The sequence below is a fragment of the Vidua chalybeata genome, chromosome 2, assembly GCF_026979565.1.
Source record: "Vidua chalybeata isolate OUT-0048 chromosome 2, bVidCha1 merged haplotype, whole genome shotgun sequence".
NCBI lineage: Eukaryota > Metazoa > Chordata > Aves > Passeriformes > Viduidae > Vidua > Vidua chalybeata.
In genome coordinates this window covers 38,757,344-38,775,419 of record NC_071531.1, presented here as the reverse complement: position 1 = coordinate 38,775,419, position 18,076 = coordinate 38,757,344, and the positions used below count along the sequence as shown (strand labels likewise).

Below are 18,076 nucleotides of genomic sequence, written 5' to 3'. Positions count from 1 at the left end.
GTCATTGCTCACATAATGATCATGGGGACTGATGGACATAGCCTTTCATGATACTTTAAAGGGAAGCATGTTTATTAAACTTTTAAGTCATGTATGTAAAATGCATTTTATATTGCTTCTCAAGCTTGTCTGCTCTTTTGAACTTATTAAAGGAATTTTGGAGCTTAAGACATTGCAGAAACCTCATATTTTTCAGATGCAGATGAGTTAGAAATAATCAAGAATACTCATAGTATTTTTTTGATTTTAGGTCTTTCGGGGCAGTCAGTTGAGACACCAAGCTCTGTCATCAGCCATCACCTCACCAGGGATCTTATAGCAGTTTACAAAAGAAAAATGTGAGATGATCTGGTTACACGTTGTAGCATGTTTAAATCCTGCATTCAAAGTTGGGCAGCATTGAAGGACTCCTTCTTCTCTTGATTTTGTAATAGATGAAGTCTCTGGGATATTTCAATACTTACTATTCAAACTGGAAATTTTGGGGGGAGTTTGTAGCAGCCAAAGACAGACATTATTTGTTTCCAAGTTAAGGTCATTTAGTGTAGGATTTTAAATTATTTTGTTCAGTGGAGATGCAGTATGACTTTCATTCAGTGTTTATGAAATCAGGGTCTGTGAACAATTATTTAGGTTGCAGGCAGCAAGGATCTTCTTTTAATCAAATGGACAAATTTCTATCATGTCATCATTGAACTGCTTGTGTCATGTGCTATTTAATGGCTCATGAACAAGTCTCTAAAGCTGTGACTTCATGATTCAATGAGACTGAGTCTGACTCGTTGTGTTTAAAGTGGTTTCAGTGACGGCCACACAGAGAGCTTGAAAATTCACACCAGCAGCAGACTAGTAGGGGAAGAAAGCTTTGAAAGTGTTTGAACTGGTCTGCATATAAAATAACAAGGATATTGTTCATGCTTCTAAACTGGAAAAACACAAAAGAAAAAGGAGTGCAAAAGAATCTCCTGTAGCCTCAGCAATTTGCATGCTCTGTAATGCTAGTGTCTGTGCTTTGGTGAGATCTCAACAAGGGAAAAAATCCAAATAACCTAATTTACAGCTGAAATACCTGAGTTTTCAATTAATTCTTTTTCAATATTATTTTAAGCTAGAGCTATTAGAAAAATGTGCAAATAATTGAGTCATGTCATCTCCAATTGTGATCATATCATCACAATCATAATAACTTGTGAGTAAACATGTGAAGTACAGAATTTTGTGCTTTGCAAGAGATGTGGATGCCCAGACAAATTTTTGCCATAAAAATTTTTGTTGTTTTGTGAAGTGTTCTGCATTTTATACTTAATGGTGTGCAGTTAGAGCCAAAGTTAATGTGATATGTCAAATGCAATGTGATTTGGAGTTACCTGTTCCTCTGACAATGATGAAAAAATCTGATTCCTTTGTATTTCCAGAGGGGTGAGAATGTGCACAGCTGAGGTTGGATAAACTCTTTCCTATAGTAGCTCCTCATTTATCCATACCTGGAATAAATCAACACCTGTAATGCTTGTGAACTGCATGTCTATTCAGCTTTTCTTAAGAAATATTAATGTTTATGAGCCAGTGTTATTTTATGTAGTTATATTAAGATGGAACACTTCTGGCTCATCAGAATTTGTTAGATCTCTTTTTAAAATTGAGAAGAGAATGGAGATAAAGATGGTGGTTTTCTGACCTGTAGTCTTAAACTTTCCAGAGATGACCTGTATGCTACTCTCAAAAGAGAGAATACCTTCTTTTTGAAAATTGTTTGCAGTAAGGAGAAGATAATTTAAATGATCTAGACATTTTTTTCTCAAGGATTTTTTTTTTGTACCACATTTTCTCTCCCACCTTCTCTAAGTACTTTCTTGTATTTAATATTTCAATGAAATGACTTTTAGTGACCATCATATTCAGTGCTAAACTGCGAGTATTCAGGCAAAGTGCAGTTTAGCATTAATTCACTACCTTAGTTACACAGAAGTTATTAAATTAAAAATAGATTCCTTTAGGAGATGGAGGACACAAGCTGAGGAGTAGAATAAGAAATAGCTGAAGAAATGCAGAAAATATGAAGTTGCATAATATTCAAAGAAATTAAAGGATAAAGGTGTCTCTAAAGCTTCTATGATAAGTAATTTTAAAATAAAGTAAATAATTTTTGTGGGCTATATGCCTAACAGAGTCACAGAGTGCTGCTAAAGGGGAACCAGGGTATGCAACAAAAGAATTGACCAGGCAAGGCTGGATGAAAGTACATGTGGAGGAAGCAATACATTTCTTTGTTTTTTAAGTTACACAGGAGTCTATTATGCATTACAAATGATAAAAATGGTGTAAAATGATACGTTAAGTGGTAAAAATTTTTACTGTATTTCATTACTGTGATTGGGGTGTAACATGGTGCATATTTTCCATTCAGGGTTCAGTGGAATTGAGCTAATATTTACTGTCATGACTAATTTATTTCCAAGGAGATGGCTCTGGTCTTGCCTACATCTTCTAGAACTGAACCAAAGGTCTCTTGGTTGTGCTTGCTGTCCTTAACTAGGTGTTTGAATTGGGCTTGATGAGGTGACAATTTAGATTGTTTACTGTATAATTAAACTGAGTGTTTAAAAGGGTCTTGGGGCAGGAGCAAAATAAAAGTGGTAAATCTGCATTTGTGATTAATATTACCTGAAATTTGTGGTTAATATAACCTGATTTTGTATTGATTTGTTTTTTGTTTTCAGGTGTAGCTCACAATATTTCTTTACTCCGAGAAGTGATCGTCCATCCACGCTTTGTTCAGGGAGACATCAGCACTAAATTCCTTCCTGAAGTCTATCCTGATGGTTTTAAAGGTTTGTTCCATTTGGAAATGTTTCTTTTCTTAAGTGGTGTTGTTTTGATTATTGCTCCTTTATATTTTTAGGCTGACATGCTCCCGAGTCTTTATTTTTTCTTCAAATGTATTTGTGCATCCACACAACTAGAGTTTTTAAATAATGCACAAAGTTTGAATAGTCAACTTTTTTATTTTCAAGAAGGCAAAATACATACTTCTAGTGATAAAGTAGTAAATGAAACAGACCCAAAGTCAAGAAAAACCATTTGTAGGTCATATGAAATATGTAATATAAACATCAGTTCAATTCTGCTATTCTATCGTGCTTCATTACTTCTACTGTTAACTATAGTTGGATAAGTTTTCACTCAGCACTGTTGCTTCTTCATTAAGTTGGTGTATCACCTTTAGAATTGCCTTTTGGCACCCTATGTTTTCTCTGTAGGCTTCTCTGGAGGATCTGGCATTTTCTCAGGGCATTTCAGTACCCTGGTCTTAATAGTCATTACACACAGTAATGAGCATCATTTTGAAATTGTTAACTCATACACTAGGTTAACATAAACACAAATGCAATTATTTCTTTACAGCCTCTCAAACTACTAAATTTCAAAAATGCTTACCAATTGTTTCTAGAAAAATGTGAGAAAACAAATAGATTGGTTTCCTTTCACAAGGATCAGGTTTTAAAAGCTTGTCTTCTCTCTTAGCCAATCTGCTGTAGATGCTTTCTTGACCTGTGTGATCAGAGACTCAGTTCTTCCATATAGGTCTCTCACCTCAGCTGGCATTCATCAGGCAGAACATCTTTCTTATTAAAAAAAAGACAGTATTTATAGTTCATCATTCATGGGTCCTTCATGAATCCTGCGGAGATTCCTTTTCCCCCATTCATCATTAATCCAATGTGGCAGAATCCTCATCTCACTTTGGAGGCAGCACTGCCAGATTGGCAGTCACTGGACATGACTGGCACCTTGCCAAATTCTAGTCTCATTAAGGAGCAGAACAGATTTTTCTTACCTCAGGACTCAGTGTGTGAGTGTGTGGATGACTATTCTTTGCACCAGAACTACTTGATATCGTGATGTAATTGACAACTCTGTGTGTGATACAGTCCTACATGTGGGATTAATGCATCCTGCTTGTTCCTGGCTCCGACTGAGACTACAGGAACAGGTGTTAGCCACCTTGAGTGGCAGTGGGCTTGTGGTGCTTTGAGCTGAAAAGTTCCTTTGTTGTTTTTGCTAGGGGGTACTTAGCTAATCTTCGGGTAACTCAATTGGCTTTCATCCAGCAGAAATTCCAGGGTACTCTGCTCATCTGCTCTTGAAAGCTTGGTGCTGCTCCTTGTCTTCCTCCTCCCTTCCCTGAAATTTGAATAAAGAATCTCCTGTCTTGTCTCTCTGATGTTTCTGGGACTATTCAGTCATTTTCCTGAGTAGATCCAGATCTCTAAACCACCATGAAACTTGCAATTTTTTACTGTTGCTGCTTTTGTTGGGGTAATTTTTTTATAAGTTCCAGGGTTGACTTAGCTCTTGAAGGAATCTGGTGAACTTCAGCACATGTGCAAAGTGACTGGCAGACTGGGAATGGAGGAGGAAGGCAAGGAAGCAAGATGTTAGAATCCCAGTACCATATTGTGAGAAGGTCGCCTCCCCTGGCACATAACTGGGAACAATAAAAACATAAATCAAGCAGCAGTATTGTATTGACAGATTCTTGAAGATATGCTTTTGTTCTGGACACCAGAAGACACAAGAACAAATACTGTGACACATCATAATAGAAACTAATGATTGGCATGTGTGAAATTCCTAGTCTTTTTTCCTGCTGTATGAAAAGTCGTGCTCATCTCCTTCCACGTATCTAACACAAGCACACATTAGCCTTCTTAATTACAGATAAAGAAATACATGATGGCATTGAACTTCAGTTCAAGAATAGTTACTTGTGAGTAGTGATTAAAAGCTCACCAAAGAAACTGAGATCCCTTTTAATGATGTAGCTTGCACTGGATCAAATCCCTCACGCTTAAAAAAAATTGATGACTTGAACTTGAGGATAATTTTTTAAGTGCCCAGTAAAAAATATTTCTATAAATCCAAGGTCTCAAATGGGAACTGTTGAAGGCATGCAAGGATGGTGGGCAGATGACAAGTAGAAGCTCAACAAGAGAAGCAAAGACAAAAATTAATGTATATGTAATTTCTTTAATCACTTAAATTAACTTTTTAATATAAATACGCAGAATAAATTTGCTAGGAGGATTTGAAAATTAAGTAGCTTCATATATCTTACAATTGCTTATAGAAGATGAATAGCTGTAAAAAAAGCACTGTGACAATCTGAAAAATTAGAGCAATGTGTAGCCAACACAGATCTGGAAATACGTAAAATTGTGTGCTGCTGTTAACAGTAGGAGTCCATACTAGAAGTGTTTTAAACTTGGGAAACTTAAGGAATAAAACCATTTCAATAGAGATGTGTGTAATATTAATGTTCAAGCACAATCCATTGTGTTTCTTTTGTAACCTGCACAATTGCCACTACAGTTGTAGTGATCTACACTGGTGATAAGTAATGAACCTCAGCTGTGTTCTCTCTGGTGACTGCATGAAGTACTGGCCCATTTTGTAAGTGCATTTTTCTTCAAGTATAAATATTGAGTCTTAATAGTAAAGGTATTCTTTGTTTTCCAGTCTGATTTTTATGAGTTCCATTATAATCCTTTATTAGAAGACCTTTAAGTTAAGAAAAAATGAATTACTAGATGTATATTGGCTACTTTTCTATTAACCTAGGTGATGCTCTCTTCAAATTACGTGTAGAATAGGCATGTTTAGTAATTTTCATAATTAGAGTTTAACTCTTTCTTCCCATCTTTAAGTAAACATTGACTACCAGAAGTGGTTTGTTTATTGCAAGTTATTTTAAAATACTAGCTGTGCTGAAAGTAACCTTGTGCAGAGTATGATTAGTGTGGGAAAGCAGCTGCTGTCATGCCCTCCATGTGAGGGATGACTGGCTGGAATGCTGGCTTGGCAGTAGGTGAGCTGGAGTGGGTTGTTTCTCTGAGCACCCATGCGTGTTTTGGGAGGTGTGGATCTGAGCGTGGGTGCAGGAACACTGATCAGGTCAGGTGGCACCTGTCTTAGAGTGGCCTCCAAGAATAAAATGTCTGCCAAGCATGCAGGAGTCAGATGCACTGGTCTTCTACAGCCTCCAAACAACCTGGAGCCTCTGTACTTTCTAGTCTGCCTGATGAGAAGGAAATTTACTGTGTATTATCCCTATTTTATAGGAACAGACAGTGTATCTCTGTTTTCACAAAGGTCCAAGAAGTGTCTTGGACAAAAGATAAGGGATCTTTAGGTTAGTACCCTGTTAATGGGATTAGTCATTGTGGTTCAGTCTGTTTCACAGTTTATATTTTCCTAGTTTTTTATTTAAATATTGAGATTTTCTTCTTCTTTGTGTTCCACTCTTTCTGGTTATTAAAGGATGTCTGAAATCAGTCACTCTCTTTGGGAGATACATCCTGTGCCAATGAAAGATGGGCATTTTCCAAGAGATTATCACAGAAGTCATCCCAAAATGCATGAGAAAAAAAAAGAAAAGGAATAATTTACTTTCCCTCTTCTAGCATGTTTACCTCATCTGAATGGCGAGGAAGAACAGAATTTCTTTATATTTCTAATACATAAAGGAATAAAGAGGAAACACTTCTCTTCTGAAATGGCATATTGACTCCAGAGACTCTGTATGAGGTGAAGACTTTTAGATATATTGTGTTTATCATAATTATGTGGGTTGGATGAAATGATTACCCTGCTTAACACTTATTAAACCATCTCTGGAATACTGTGTCCAGTTTTAACCCCCTCATGCATGTCAGAAACATGGCAATAAACATGAGTAAGTCTAGTGAAGAGCCATAATGGTGGTGATGGGGTTGGAGCAGATGACCTGTAGGGAGAAGCTGGGAGAACCAGTCTTGTTTTGCCTGGAACGCAGGAAAGCTTAGGGTGGACCTAAGGACAGCCTTCTAGAACCTCGGAGTGGGGTCCCAAGCATATGAAGCCAGGCTCTTCAATGAGTTGCACAGCTGCACAGCAAGAGCCAGGGGTCATGAACTGGGGATTTTAAAGGTGTCACTGCACAAATCTCTGAGCAACCTATTCTGAACTTAATGTTGAGGTTGCTTCTGGGGAGAGGGACATGCTGAATAAACTCGGGGCCTTTCAAGGTCCCTTCAGCCTCAGTCATTCCATGATTCTGAGTGAAAGTGCTTTGTAGGTGAATTGGGACTACAAATAGGAGTTTTAAATTTAAGTCTGGAGGCTTTTGCCATTAGTAGGAGGGAGAATGCAGCTTCCCCTGTCTGTCAGTAGTAGAACATAGGAGGTGCTTACTGCTAATTCCATTAATCTCCTTTGCATTGGAATCTAATATTTATAACATTGAACTTTGTTTTCTGCCTCAGCCTACTTGGTATATGTGCCATCTGTAACGACTAACTTCAAAATCCAACAGGAAAAACTTAAGATAAAACAGAACCTAGGAATGTTGTAAATGTTGCCTACATTGGTGTTGATCTGAATTATGCATTGCACTTTTAATCTTTCCCATTATGCTTTTAATTTTTATTCTTCCCACTCAGAAAACAGTCACTCTTCAAGTATTAAGTAACTTACTGGGACACATAACCAGGGTTTGTTTGTTTTGTTTTGTTTTTTCCCCTGTAATTGATAGTAGGAAACACATTTCTAGGACAAAATGCAAATGAGACTGTTATGGGAAAAATGACCTTTATGTAATTTAATTTGAAGTTGGTTATGTAAAGTAATTGCATGAACCTTTTTGACTCAGCTTGGGGGATACTGGGATAATATTGATTTAAGCAATCATAACATCAGGGAAATGAGAGAGAAATACTTTTTTTCTTCTCTTCCTTCCGACCAGGGTTCTGCCATTTGGTAATAATAGATGTATAATTAATATGTAAGATGTATAATAATAGTCTAGTTTTAAATAATATGAACAACACTGCTTCCGCCCCTTTAGCTGTGACTTAATTTTATAATCATTCTTCCTGTTTTGCATTTGCCTTATCTAATTCAGCTGATAATTCAGTGATAATGCAGAAGTTTACCCCAGGTTAAACAGAAAGACTCGGGAGCTGCCAGTTTCACGTTTTATTGTGGAGCTGAAGTTTCTGTGTAAGCCAGGAGTCTGCAATGATGAGAGCAGGAAGGAGCAATGGTGTAACTTCCTATGTTGGAAGTTGGGGGACCTTGGCTACTTTCTCATTTCACTCTCTTTAAAGGAAGCACTTGGACAACTGCTCCAGAGGTAGCTTTGTTACTTTTCAAATCAATCTGTATTGTGAATGTGAAGGACTGTGTTGTTACATCTTTATTGATGGTGAATATTAACTTATTCCTCAAGACACCCCACTGAAATCCTGAGGAGTAGCTTCTGAAGGGAAATACTTGATGGAAAACAAAGGTGTTACTATCTGGAATATTTGTGTATTTCCAAATATAGTAATGTAATTGTAAGTTTGACTTCAAAACTGTTCAGAATTGATCTGAGCTAGCAGCAGAGCAAAAGCCAACAGCAAGGGAAATGGGACTGGAGTTCAGGGCAGTATTGACAGCAGTCTGTCCTGTGTAATAAAAGTAAATTGCCATCCTTAGGAAGCTGCCTTTAATCAAACTTCTGAGGTATGCCTCCAAACTTATGCTAAGGACATTCTGTGGTAGGGTTGTATGTTTATTGCCAGACACCAAAACCTAATTTTGCTATGTTCCTGTTAAGTTTCTATTCTCTCCCAGAAATCCTACACTGGATACTACAGTCACAACTGGTTTTCTCCTTGCCACAGCTGGCATAAATAGTGACAAAGGAATAAATATTTTTTTAATGTTGACAGTGATGAAACGAATGTTAACCTGTTTCAACTTATTGACCTTTGTTTGGAGTTTGATTTTTATTGAAGATACAGGAAGAAAGTAGTTTTTGTGGCACAGCAAGCTCAAAATCAGTTACTTCATCTAAGATGGAGGCCGTGCAATAAAACCTTTGAAATGGGACCTTTCTAGCTTTACCTTGTTCCTTTATTTAAGTTGGTTCTAACAGTATGTGTTGGAGCAGGTGGGAACATGCAGTTTTGGTCACACAGTATTGTCATGAGTGTTGGGCAGGGGGACTGAAAGGCAAAGGCTTTAGGGCAGATTCCTGATGTGCCTTTACCTGGGGCATATAAACAAATCATCAGTTTTAGATTCAGTGTTTTGAAAAAGTGATCTCAGTTTCTTCACTGTGTGTAAGCAATGGGAAAATTGGCACATTTCAGATCCAGATAATTGGTGTTATTGCAATGTATAATTACATAAGGCTTATATATACACGCATATGTGTGTGTATATGTACAAATAGTACAAAAGTTCAGTGCTTTTTGAGTTTTGCCTTGCAATCAGTTTTTCTAGTAACTGGCAAAGGAAAGATCGAGTTTGTTTCTGAAGCCAGGTTCTAAACCTTTCAGCATTTGTATTTCTGCATGTGTTTGTTGAAGTGAAGACAGTTTCCATTTCAAGGCAGAAAAAAAAATAAACACTGAGCAAAGGAACTTGCAGCAATATTCAGCCAGAATATGCTAATGTGGACTAAATTAAAAGAGATTGATGCAGATTTTCTGAGTTTTGTTATTTTTAAATTTACATTTTTTGGCCTGTGACAACTTCTTTGTACTGTTAGCTGGACTTTAATGAATGTATTCCCATCATTGTGGCATGGTTACATTTCTGAGGTGGACTTTAACTAGCCTCTTTACCTAACCTTGTTTGATATGCCCAGTGGAACAATGGGTTCTGTGCAGAAGACATCCTGTTTTGAAATTGTGGCTTTGTTGCTATAGAGTCTTCTCCAGTCCTTTACAGCAGTCTCCATTCTGGATTTTCTTCAGGATCTCATTAGTCTTATTTTATTCTGCTGATAGAAATTGTCACTGGCTAGTAACCAGTACTGGGCAATGTGAATTTACATTACATAGCACTGAGGCCATGGGAGGGTGGAGGTGTAGAAGGGATCTGTGCAACTGTTTGTCTGCTGCAGGACTGGAAGCAATGTGTCCCCCTGGGCAGAGTTCCTCAGGGAGATAGAGCCTTCTGAAGCTCCTCCCCCATCCTTTCATGTAAAAGCTGTACTTTTTCTGGATGATGGCATTTGCTGTGATAGGTACACATAAAGCACTTTTTGAGAGCTGTATTGTAACTGAGTTCATCAAAGTCTTTCAGTTCTTTAACTTTGTGTAATCCTCCTCTCTTCCCTGTGAAACACTCTTGCTTTCACTTGTGTAAAATCTTTCTCATGGATAAAGTTTGCCTCTTCATGGCAATTCAGCTTTGCAGTTCTTATCCTGTTTTATATCAATTTTAACTTCCTGCCTTATAGACTGACTACTTTGTCTTTTTGTTCTCTCTCACAGAATTATATAGTGGCTTGGGTTTCAAGGGACCCTAAAAATCACCTGGTTCCAATCCCCTGCCATGGGCAGGAATACCTTCTGCTAGACCAGATTGCTCAGTGCTCCATCCATCTTGGCCTTAGGACTTCCAGGGATGGGGCATTCATGCCCAGACAACCTGTTTCAGTGCCTCACCACTAAAGGATTTCTTCCTAATGTCTAATCTAAACTCTTTTTGTTTGAATTAAATAATGTTAATTAGTTGTCCTTGTCCTTTAACTACCGGCTCTTGTAAATATTCTCTCTCCATCTTTCTGGCAGGCACCTTTCAGGTACTGGACAGCTGCAGTTAGGTCACCCTGAAGCCTTCTCTTTTCCAGGCTGAACAATCTGACTTCTCTTAGCTGTTCCTCATAGGAGAGGTGCTCCATTTCTCTACTCATCTTGGTGGCCCTTCTCTGGAATCTCACATCATTCTTGGTCACCTATTTGCCATCTTTTCATACCAAATCTGTGTTGTGTGATTTCTGACCTAAAGATGGGGAGGGCAGAGTTCTGTTACTGTACTCTTTTAGCCTGTTGAATGGACAATTTAATCTCTATTTAACCTTCACTTTCTGGAGCAAGACCAGACTGGGAGAAAACCTGCTTCCTGTCACTCTGGTTGTGTCTTTTTGCCAGATATTTTCTAGGTTGCCTGCCTTTAGGATTATAGACTGCTTTGAGCCACTTTCTGCTTCTGAAGTGTCGAACATGACTTTGACTCCATTATTTGTGAACTAATGATTACATAAATAACACTAAATAACCCAGGGCTGACAAGAAGCCTTATCCCCATTTATTTTTTGGGTTTATACTGTTGTGCTGTCCCTTTTGTTTGAAAGATCTGTAGCCTTTGCCTCAGATAAAGTACTGAGAGTGTTCTATATTTTGAGTAAGTTCTAATGTACAGATGGATTCCTTACCAGCGTGAGGCACAATATGTCAACCAGTGACATTTCAGTAACGAAAACAAGATGCTGCAGCATCATTCAGTTTCTTTTCTTTCAGTTGTCAAATTGTTTTTAACAGAGATACCAGTGTTAGCAGTTGGGCTGATTTGTATGAAAACATGCAATTTAAACTCTGAAACTCAGAGCGTCTGCTATGCTATGCCTCATCCTAATTTAGAGGGGAAAAAAAAGTAGCTTTCATGTGTAAGGGCTCAGCAATGTCTTTACTGGTAGTTGTTAATTTTTGTGTCTGTGTTGGTCTGTGGTATCAAATTTTTTTTTTAAACTTCTTTCTGAAAACTAGGACACGAGTTGACAGATCTTGAAAGAAGACAACTACTGGCAACAGCAGCATCTTTGTACGTGGCTGAACAACTGAGATCACAGCGATTTTTAGGGACTCCAAGGTAAGTTCATTTCTAGGAATTCAGATGTGCTGATGCATTTCATTAGTGACATCTTCTCATGCACAAGGATAACTGGTGAGAAACTGCATGGTTTCTTAATATAGTCTGTTTTTTCTAAATTCAAATGAGTTGTGGCCTACATTTCCCTACTCACACAAGTCATACATGATTATTTTTATTCTAAGTATTAGCAAACTAATAGGCACAAAAATATGTTACAAGCCAGTCCAGTAATTAATGCACATCAGGAGTTTCATTAATGCAAAATGTTGCTGCATTAGTAACTAACCACAAATTGAGCATCACAAATTTCCCATGTGCCCATTTGACGCAATCTAAGCACTTTGGCATAATATGAATATTCAGCTACAGAGCTTTAAAATATTGTAGATGTGTGAGTAATTTGCTACCTTGATGAAGAACCTTAATAGCTTAAAGTCTTAATTCTGAAAATGCTTTCAGACTGTAAAGGTGGAAGGTAATTGATGGAAGAGTCAACACCTTGCTTTAAGTATGGGGATTTTTGTGCTTTTATTCCCCCACTCCTCCATTTTTTTTTTTTAAATTGTAGCTGCCAGTAACCTAGGCAGTACTGTTAATTGTTCAGCCATTGCAGTAGCCCATGTCAAAATGCTAATTCACTGCTTTGGCTTTTTTGAACGGTATGCTTTTTTCCTCTCGGATATCTAGCTTTTCTTGTCTTCTGGCCCATCCCTGTCAGTGCCTTGAGACCTTCTGTTAGAATTAACTGAATTTATGAAGCTTGCTTGTGTAGTTGGTGTTAGCAATGGTTGCATTGGGAATCCTGACTTCAGCATAACTCTCCTTGCCTCATGTTTTGTAATGTAGTTGCATATATGTTTGTATGTGAGGGAAGTCCTAGTGCAGGACAGACATTATTCACGTTCCATGCCAGTGGTTTGACAGTGTATTCTATTACTGATTTTTCAGTGGTCAGGAATAAATCAAATGTGGTTTCAAGAAGTCTTTATTTTTATTTGTACCCACAAAGATAATTAGTACCATATGGTATTAAAGAAAAAGAAAGAGACACTTAGGGCAAGCATAACAGCTTTGTAATGTATAGCATATGCAGGGCTGGGTCATTGCTTGCCTTATGCATCTATAGGGGAAAGTAAAGCACCTTTTTATTTCCTTCCACAAGTTATATCCTCCATAGTGAATGGCATAAGGAGAAGAACAGACACTCAAACACCGCTCTTACCTAAAAAAAGATGCATCAGGGAAAATGAGGAGGAGCCTTGGTTGTAGTTTTTTACTGGCCAGCATGGGAAGTTAAGTAGTCTGGTACTGCTACAGAGAAGTGATGGATTACTTTGTACTTAAGGATAGGAATTGTTAATTTAAGCAGTGATGATCAAACTGCAATTGCATTCTTTGCTCTGATTTGTGATTTTTTTTTTCTCTTCCCTGTAAAATGCTCTAACTAGCTGAAAAGAAAAGAAAGGAATCCATTTTTTGAACAGTCTTTTAATGTTTTGTTTCTTTTGCAAGTACTTTTTTAGTACTAGGTGTCTGTGTATCTTAATAGAAAAGACACATATGACTATTTTAACTGAGATAACAGAGATGTAAATGCAGTATGACATTCAGCAATCGGACATGGTCACCCATTTCTTTTCTCTGCACTGTTAGGGAAACAAATACACTCTTGCTTTGAAAAAAAGTTAGCTCATTTTTGGAGTGCTAGCCAAACTCAGTCACAGATATTCTTCCATCATGGGAAGAGAAGGCAGCAGTGTCTGGTCACGTGAAAAAAACACACATCTGTAAAAATCGATTAAGGTAAGATTTTTCAGATTTTAAATGGTGAAGCTAAGAAATCTTTTCAGTGCAGAAGAATCACTTTGTCTTGCCATGATGGCATGTACTTATGAATCCTTCAGAAGTCAAGCCTTACCATTTTCTCCAAGTGGAGGCTGAGTGTGGTTCTTATTGAATGTCTCATGGTTTCAATACATACTGTTAGATCTACTTGCTTTAATGATAGCAAAGCTGCCTGTTTGAGGCCAAGTAAGGATGAGCTAATGCAAAAATGCTTACTTGTGAGTAACTTCTGAAGAAACCAAACCTGATAATGAAACCCTATCCCCAAAATCATACAGCTTGTTCTAAGGAAAAAGGAAAGAAGCAAAGGCAGAATGAGGTTGAAGGATTGTGCAGTGTCTTGGACATTGTTCTCCATTCCTTAGAGCAGTTAGTGGACTCCCTCTAGAGGGGACTGAGCACTGTGGAGCATATGAGTTACTATAGTCCCATCAAGGATTCTTCACCATGTCCTTAACTTAACCAAACTGCATCTGACTTGTTTTTGAAGGTGTTCCATATTGTGTGTATTTTTTAATGAGTAGGGGTGTGGCCAGAGAAAAAGCACAACTTTATTCATAAGACTGCGCTCTGTTTGAAAAATAGTTGTAAACAAAAAGTTCAGACTAGGAACCTATGCTATAACAAATGCAAAAGGCCAGTTGTGATATTGGGTGCAATCTTCACTATGGCAGATTTGGGCATTTGGAGTCTGTGTGTTTTAAATCCGTGTTGGAGGATGTGAGCAGACTAGACAGACTGCATGCTCCAAAGCTGATCTTTGACGTTTGGACAAGTGGTTGGTTTGGACAAGTACATTGATACGTTGATCATCGCCTATGGAATTTCAGCTCTCTGGCACTATTTATGTCGACAGCATTTTTTTTTCATCTGCACTGAAAGCAATTGAGCAAGTCTTGTGCAAAAAACTACTGAAGAGCAGTATTTTGAAATCATACATTATTTCTTTTAAAATTGTCACAGCTGTCAAACAGATAGTTTTCTGCTAAACTAGAGTTATATGCTTATCTTTGCTCTTAATTTGTTTTCTTTTCCGTTTTGGGAGTCATAATATGCATTTTTTCACAACTGCAGGGGTATTTTATTTTCCATTTTTCCCTATGATTTATTCAGCCCATGATCAGGATTGTTATTCTGGTCAGATAGACAGAAAGTACCATGCTTGGAGCTCTTCACAGAATCTCCAGCTTTCACTCTCTGGGTTACCAGGACTGTAATCACATGAAGTGCATCTGAGCCAGATTAAAGAACCTTGTTCCAAGCTGCTCCTCCCTTGCCCTCCGTCTTTCCTTCTCCTCCCCAGGTATGGAGCTGTGATTTTGTGTGTAGTTGCATTCCACTCTGGTTATGCAAAAATGACCTGTGTTAGCATAGAAACTAATAATAGTTTACTTCAGATCTTTGTCAGAAGCAGGTTACTTCTGACAGGTGAAATTATTCTGGAAGAGCTACAAGAGTGGGAATGTGTAGCAAGGAGGAAGATGTGAACTCATAAAAGAGAGTCAGAGGTGAGCCTTAGCTCTTTTCCACAGGTCAAACTAGTAGCAGCCTCATAAGAGAGATTTCACTATAACTGATGATTTTTTCTGGGGTGTGACTGGAAAATATGTATTTTGTAGTCCCCTGAGTGACTAAATAATCAGCTGTAAGATTCTTGCTGAAACATATTCTGATGACCAGCAAGCTGTTTCCACCTTTGGCACCCAACTTCCTTCAGCTAGTTTCAGCCAACCTGACCTCTGTAGTGGCAGTTTTCATTGCAGTAGGTTGGCTGGTGGTGAGGTTAGTGCAGGTCACAGGCCCAAGGCTGGTTTGCCTTTCCTGTGCCCGAATAAATGGTGTTATGATTTGGGTGGAGCACCCAGAGGTGAATTTCCACTGTCTGTGTTGTTATATAGTGCCCCATGCCTCATCAACAGTCTCCTAGAACTAACTTCCCAGGCTTTAGCTAGAACAGCTGTTGGAGATCCATGCATGCTCAGAGTTATAGGAATATAGGCATTTACTTTTGTGATGCAATCAAGTATTTAGAGCATTTTATGTGTGTGTGTTTTTTTAAAGTTTAGTTTAACTGTTTTTTATTGAACCCATTTTCTTGGGAAAAATTTGATGTGGGATGGTTTTGTTTTTTGGGATTCTTCCTGGTTGGGGTGTTTTTTCAAGTATTTTTTTAAAGATGATTTGCTAATGAAAGTGTTCTGTATTTTGTGAGCCACATACTAATGTGAATATTTCACTGTGATATCCAGATAATAGGGGCACATATTTCCTACAGGAAAGAGCCATAGATGATTAATGATTGTTTCATTGTTCAGCTTTTAGTTATTTTACCTAGGACTTTTCCTACTTACTCCATAGTCCACTTTATTGTGAAACTGGTGCCACCCACAGCTGCTGAACAGATTTACAGCATCTAGTAAAACCCCAAGGTCTTCTAGACAGAACTTGATCTTGTTTCAAGTGGAAACATATTTTGGCTGAAGTGAATCCAGCTTATTTTATGTCTGTTTGATGTAGTTAGCCTTTGAGACCAGAAATGATGTTGTACAGTTGAATCTTCACATTTTGGCTTCAGACTTGTTTTCATTAGTGGGTTGGGAGGGGAATAGGAGAGTGTCTCTCCAGGTGTGGCTACATCATGCTATCTCATGGGTCTACTAATGTGATGTTTATACTTCTAAACCCAATTGCCTACAGCACTTCCTATGTGTTGCTTGTGTTGGCTGCTAAGTGTATTTTCCTAATTTTTCTATGGGTTTTACCCTTTCATCATTTATGACTTGGAAAAAAACCAGTGAGGCTGCATGCCCATATTACCTGATACTACATACAAAAAGATGGTAACACATTGGAAAATGTTTTAAATTGCTAGCAAGAAAAAGAAAAAACAAAACACTAAAGGGTTTTCTTGCTTATATGTTTAATATAGAAGACTGGATTGGGAGTCTTGAGTTAAACTGTTCTTGTGGGACCTTAGAGGAGTCAGTTGAATTTGGCCTCAGTTTACAAAAAGACAAAGTGGCCTTAATACTTTGCTGCCCTATTGAGGTTTTGTAAATATCTGTTTATCAACATGCATGAAGTATTTTGAGACCTAAAATGGATTATGCTTTCTAAGCATAAAATAATATTTTCCCAGGAAGGAAAGTGTATAGTGAAAAGTTAAAATGCAAACAAGTTTTTGTCAAGTTCTGAAATAGCTGGGCTAAATTTTTGTTTTAATATTCTGAAATGCAGGGGTCCAGTGCAGTGACCATAAAATGCTTGGTGCACGGCAAGAACAAAAATCAATTTATTTAGCTTTATGTTTAATGAATTATTCTAGGTTCCTGTCTGGGTTGATTCAGTACAGCTATATTGATGTTTGCCTTTCCATTGCTTGCTTATAGGGCAGCGAGGGAACTGTTCAGAGAGCAGTAGAGTCCCACACCTCTCAGGCATCCTTGCTCTCACAGAGACTGCACCTATTACCCTGCTGGAATCTGGGACAGAGCCAGCTCTTTGCCAGCCTAGGGTTTCCCCATATGGAAGGATGGTCAGCTGCCCAATAGCAGAGCTTTCTGGCTCTCCTGCACTGCTGGAGCAGCACAAAATAAGGTTATGTTACATTAATTTTAAAAAGAAGGGAGATGATGTCAGGAAAATTCACTGGAGTCATCTGAACCGGCCTTTTGGAAAGGGAAAGAGTTCTTACTTTCAGCACAGGCACTACTGAACTATATAAATTGTATTATGTTAATTTAATTTTTATTTCTTCCCTGTAACTGTAGTATTAACATGAACAGTTATTGCAAGTGCAGCTAAACATGTATGCTTCCCTCTGTCCTACAGATACTTTCTATATAGAGATAAACTGCTTTGTTTTCACTGGTATGATTGATCAAGTCCACCCTACTTGTGGCTTTCTTCATTCCCCCACTTTGGACTTATGCAGTCATCCTTAGCTCATAAAAACAACACTGCCTTATCCTTACTGTTCTGTCCCCTGCTCAACAAGTCGAGCATTCTTCCCATGGTTTACTGTTAGGCCTTTGAAAGTCTTTGGTATGTTTGTGTAACTACTGCAGCTTCACACCATTATTCACTGTGTGGTCCTTTCTTTTGCCACAGACTCACAAGGCACTAAGACCCTGTTCTCCTCTTTTTCATGTGAATTCCTTGTTTATCGTGAGCTTTTCTGGTTGTGGCAACCCTCTTGTCTCTCTAGCTGTTATCTAATGTTGTTCTTTTGACCTCTCATAAGTCATTACTGTATTTTTTTTTTTGTAATCTTGCTTAATAACTGCAAAACCAGATGCCCTATATAATATTTTAGATGTCTTTAAATTTGGTATTGTTTACCCTTCTCAGTTGTTCAGTTGCTTATGACAGAAAGAGGATTATATGTGCTAGAAAAAAAAAAAAGTAGCTGCAAATATATGAAACATGCCTTTTTTTTTTTTTTTCCTTTTTTTTTTGCCAGTTGGGAATGAACTTCTGTGGAAAATATAAAAGTTGGAATGGGATGTTAAGGTAGCATTTATGACTCTACAGAGTGTAT

At 37.9% G+C, this 18,076-nt stretch overlaps 1 protein-coding gene across 3 annotated transcripts in view; it reads left to right on the top strand.

Moving 5' to 3' along the window:
- The window catches only part of PCCA (propionyl-CoA carboxylase subunit alpha), a 271,887-nt gene that overhangs the window by 131,568 nt on the left and 122,243 nt on the right, over window positions 1-18,076 (top strand). For all 3 annotated transcript variants that reach the window (XR_008428960.1, XM_053933606.1, XM_053933621.1), the window contains 2 exons: window positions 2,721-2,831; window positions 11,586-11,688. Coding sequence is in view for 2 of the 3 variants with exons in the window: in XM_053933606.1 (XP_053789581.1) it covers window positions 2,721-2,831; window positions 11,586-11,688 (214 nt within the window). In the remaining variant the exon portion in view is untranslated. The remainder of the gene's footprint in view (window positions 1-2,720; window positions 2,832-11,585; window positions 11,689-18,076) is intronic.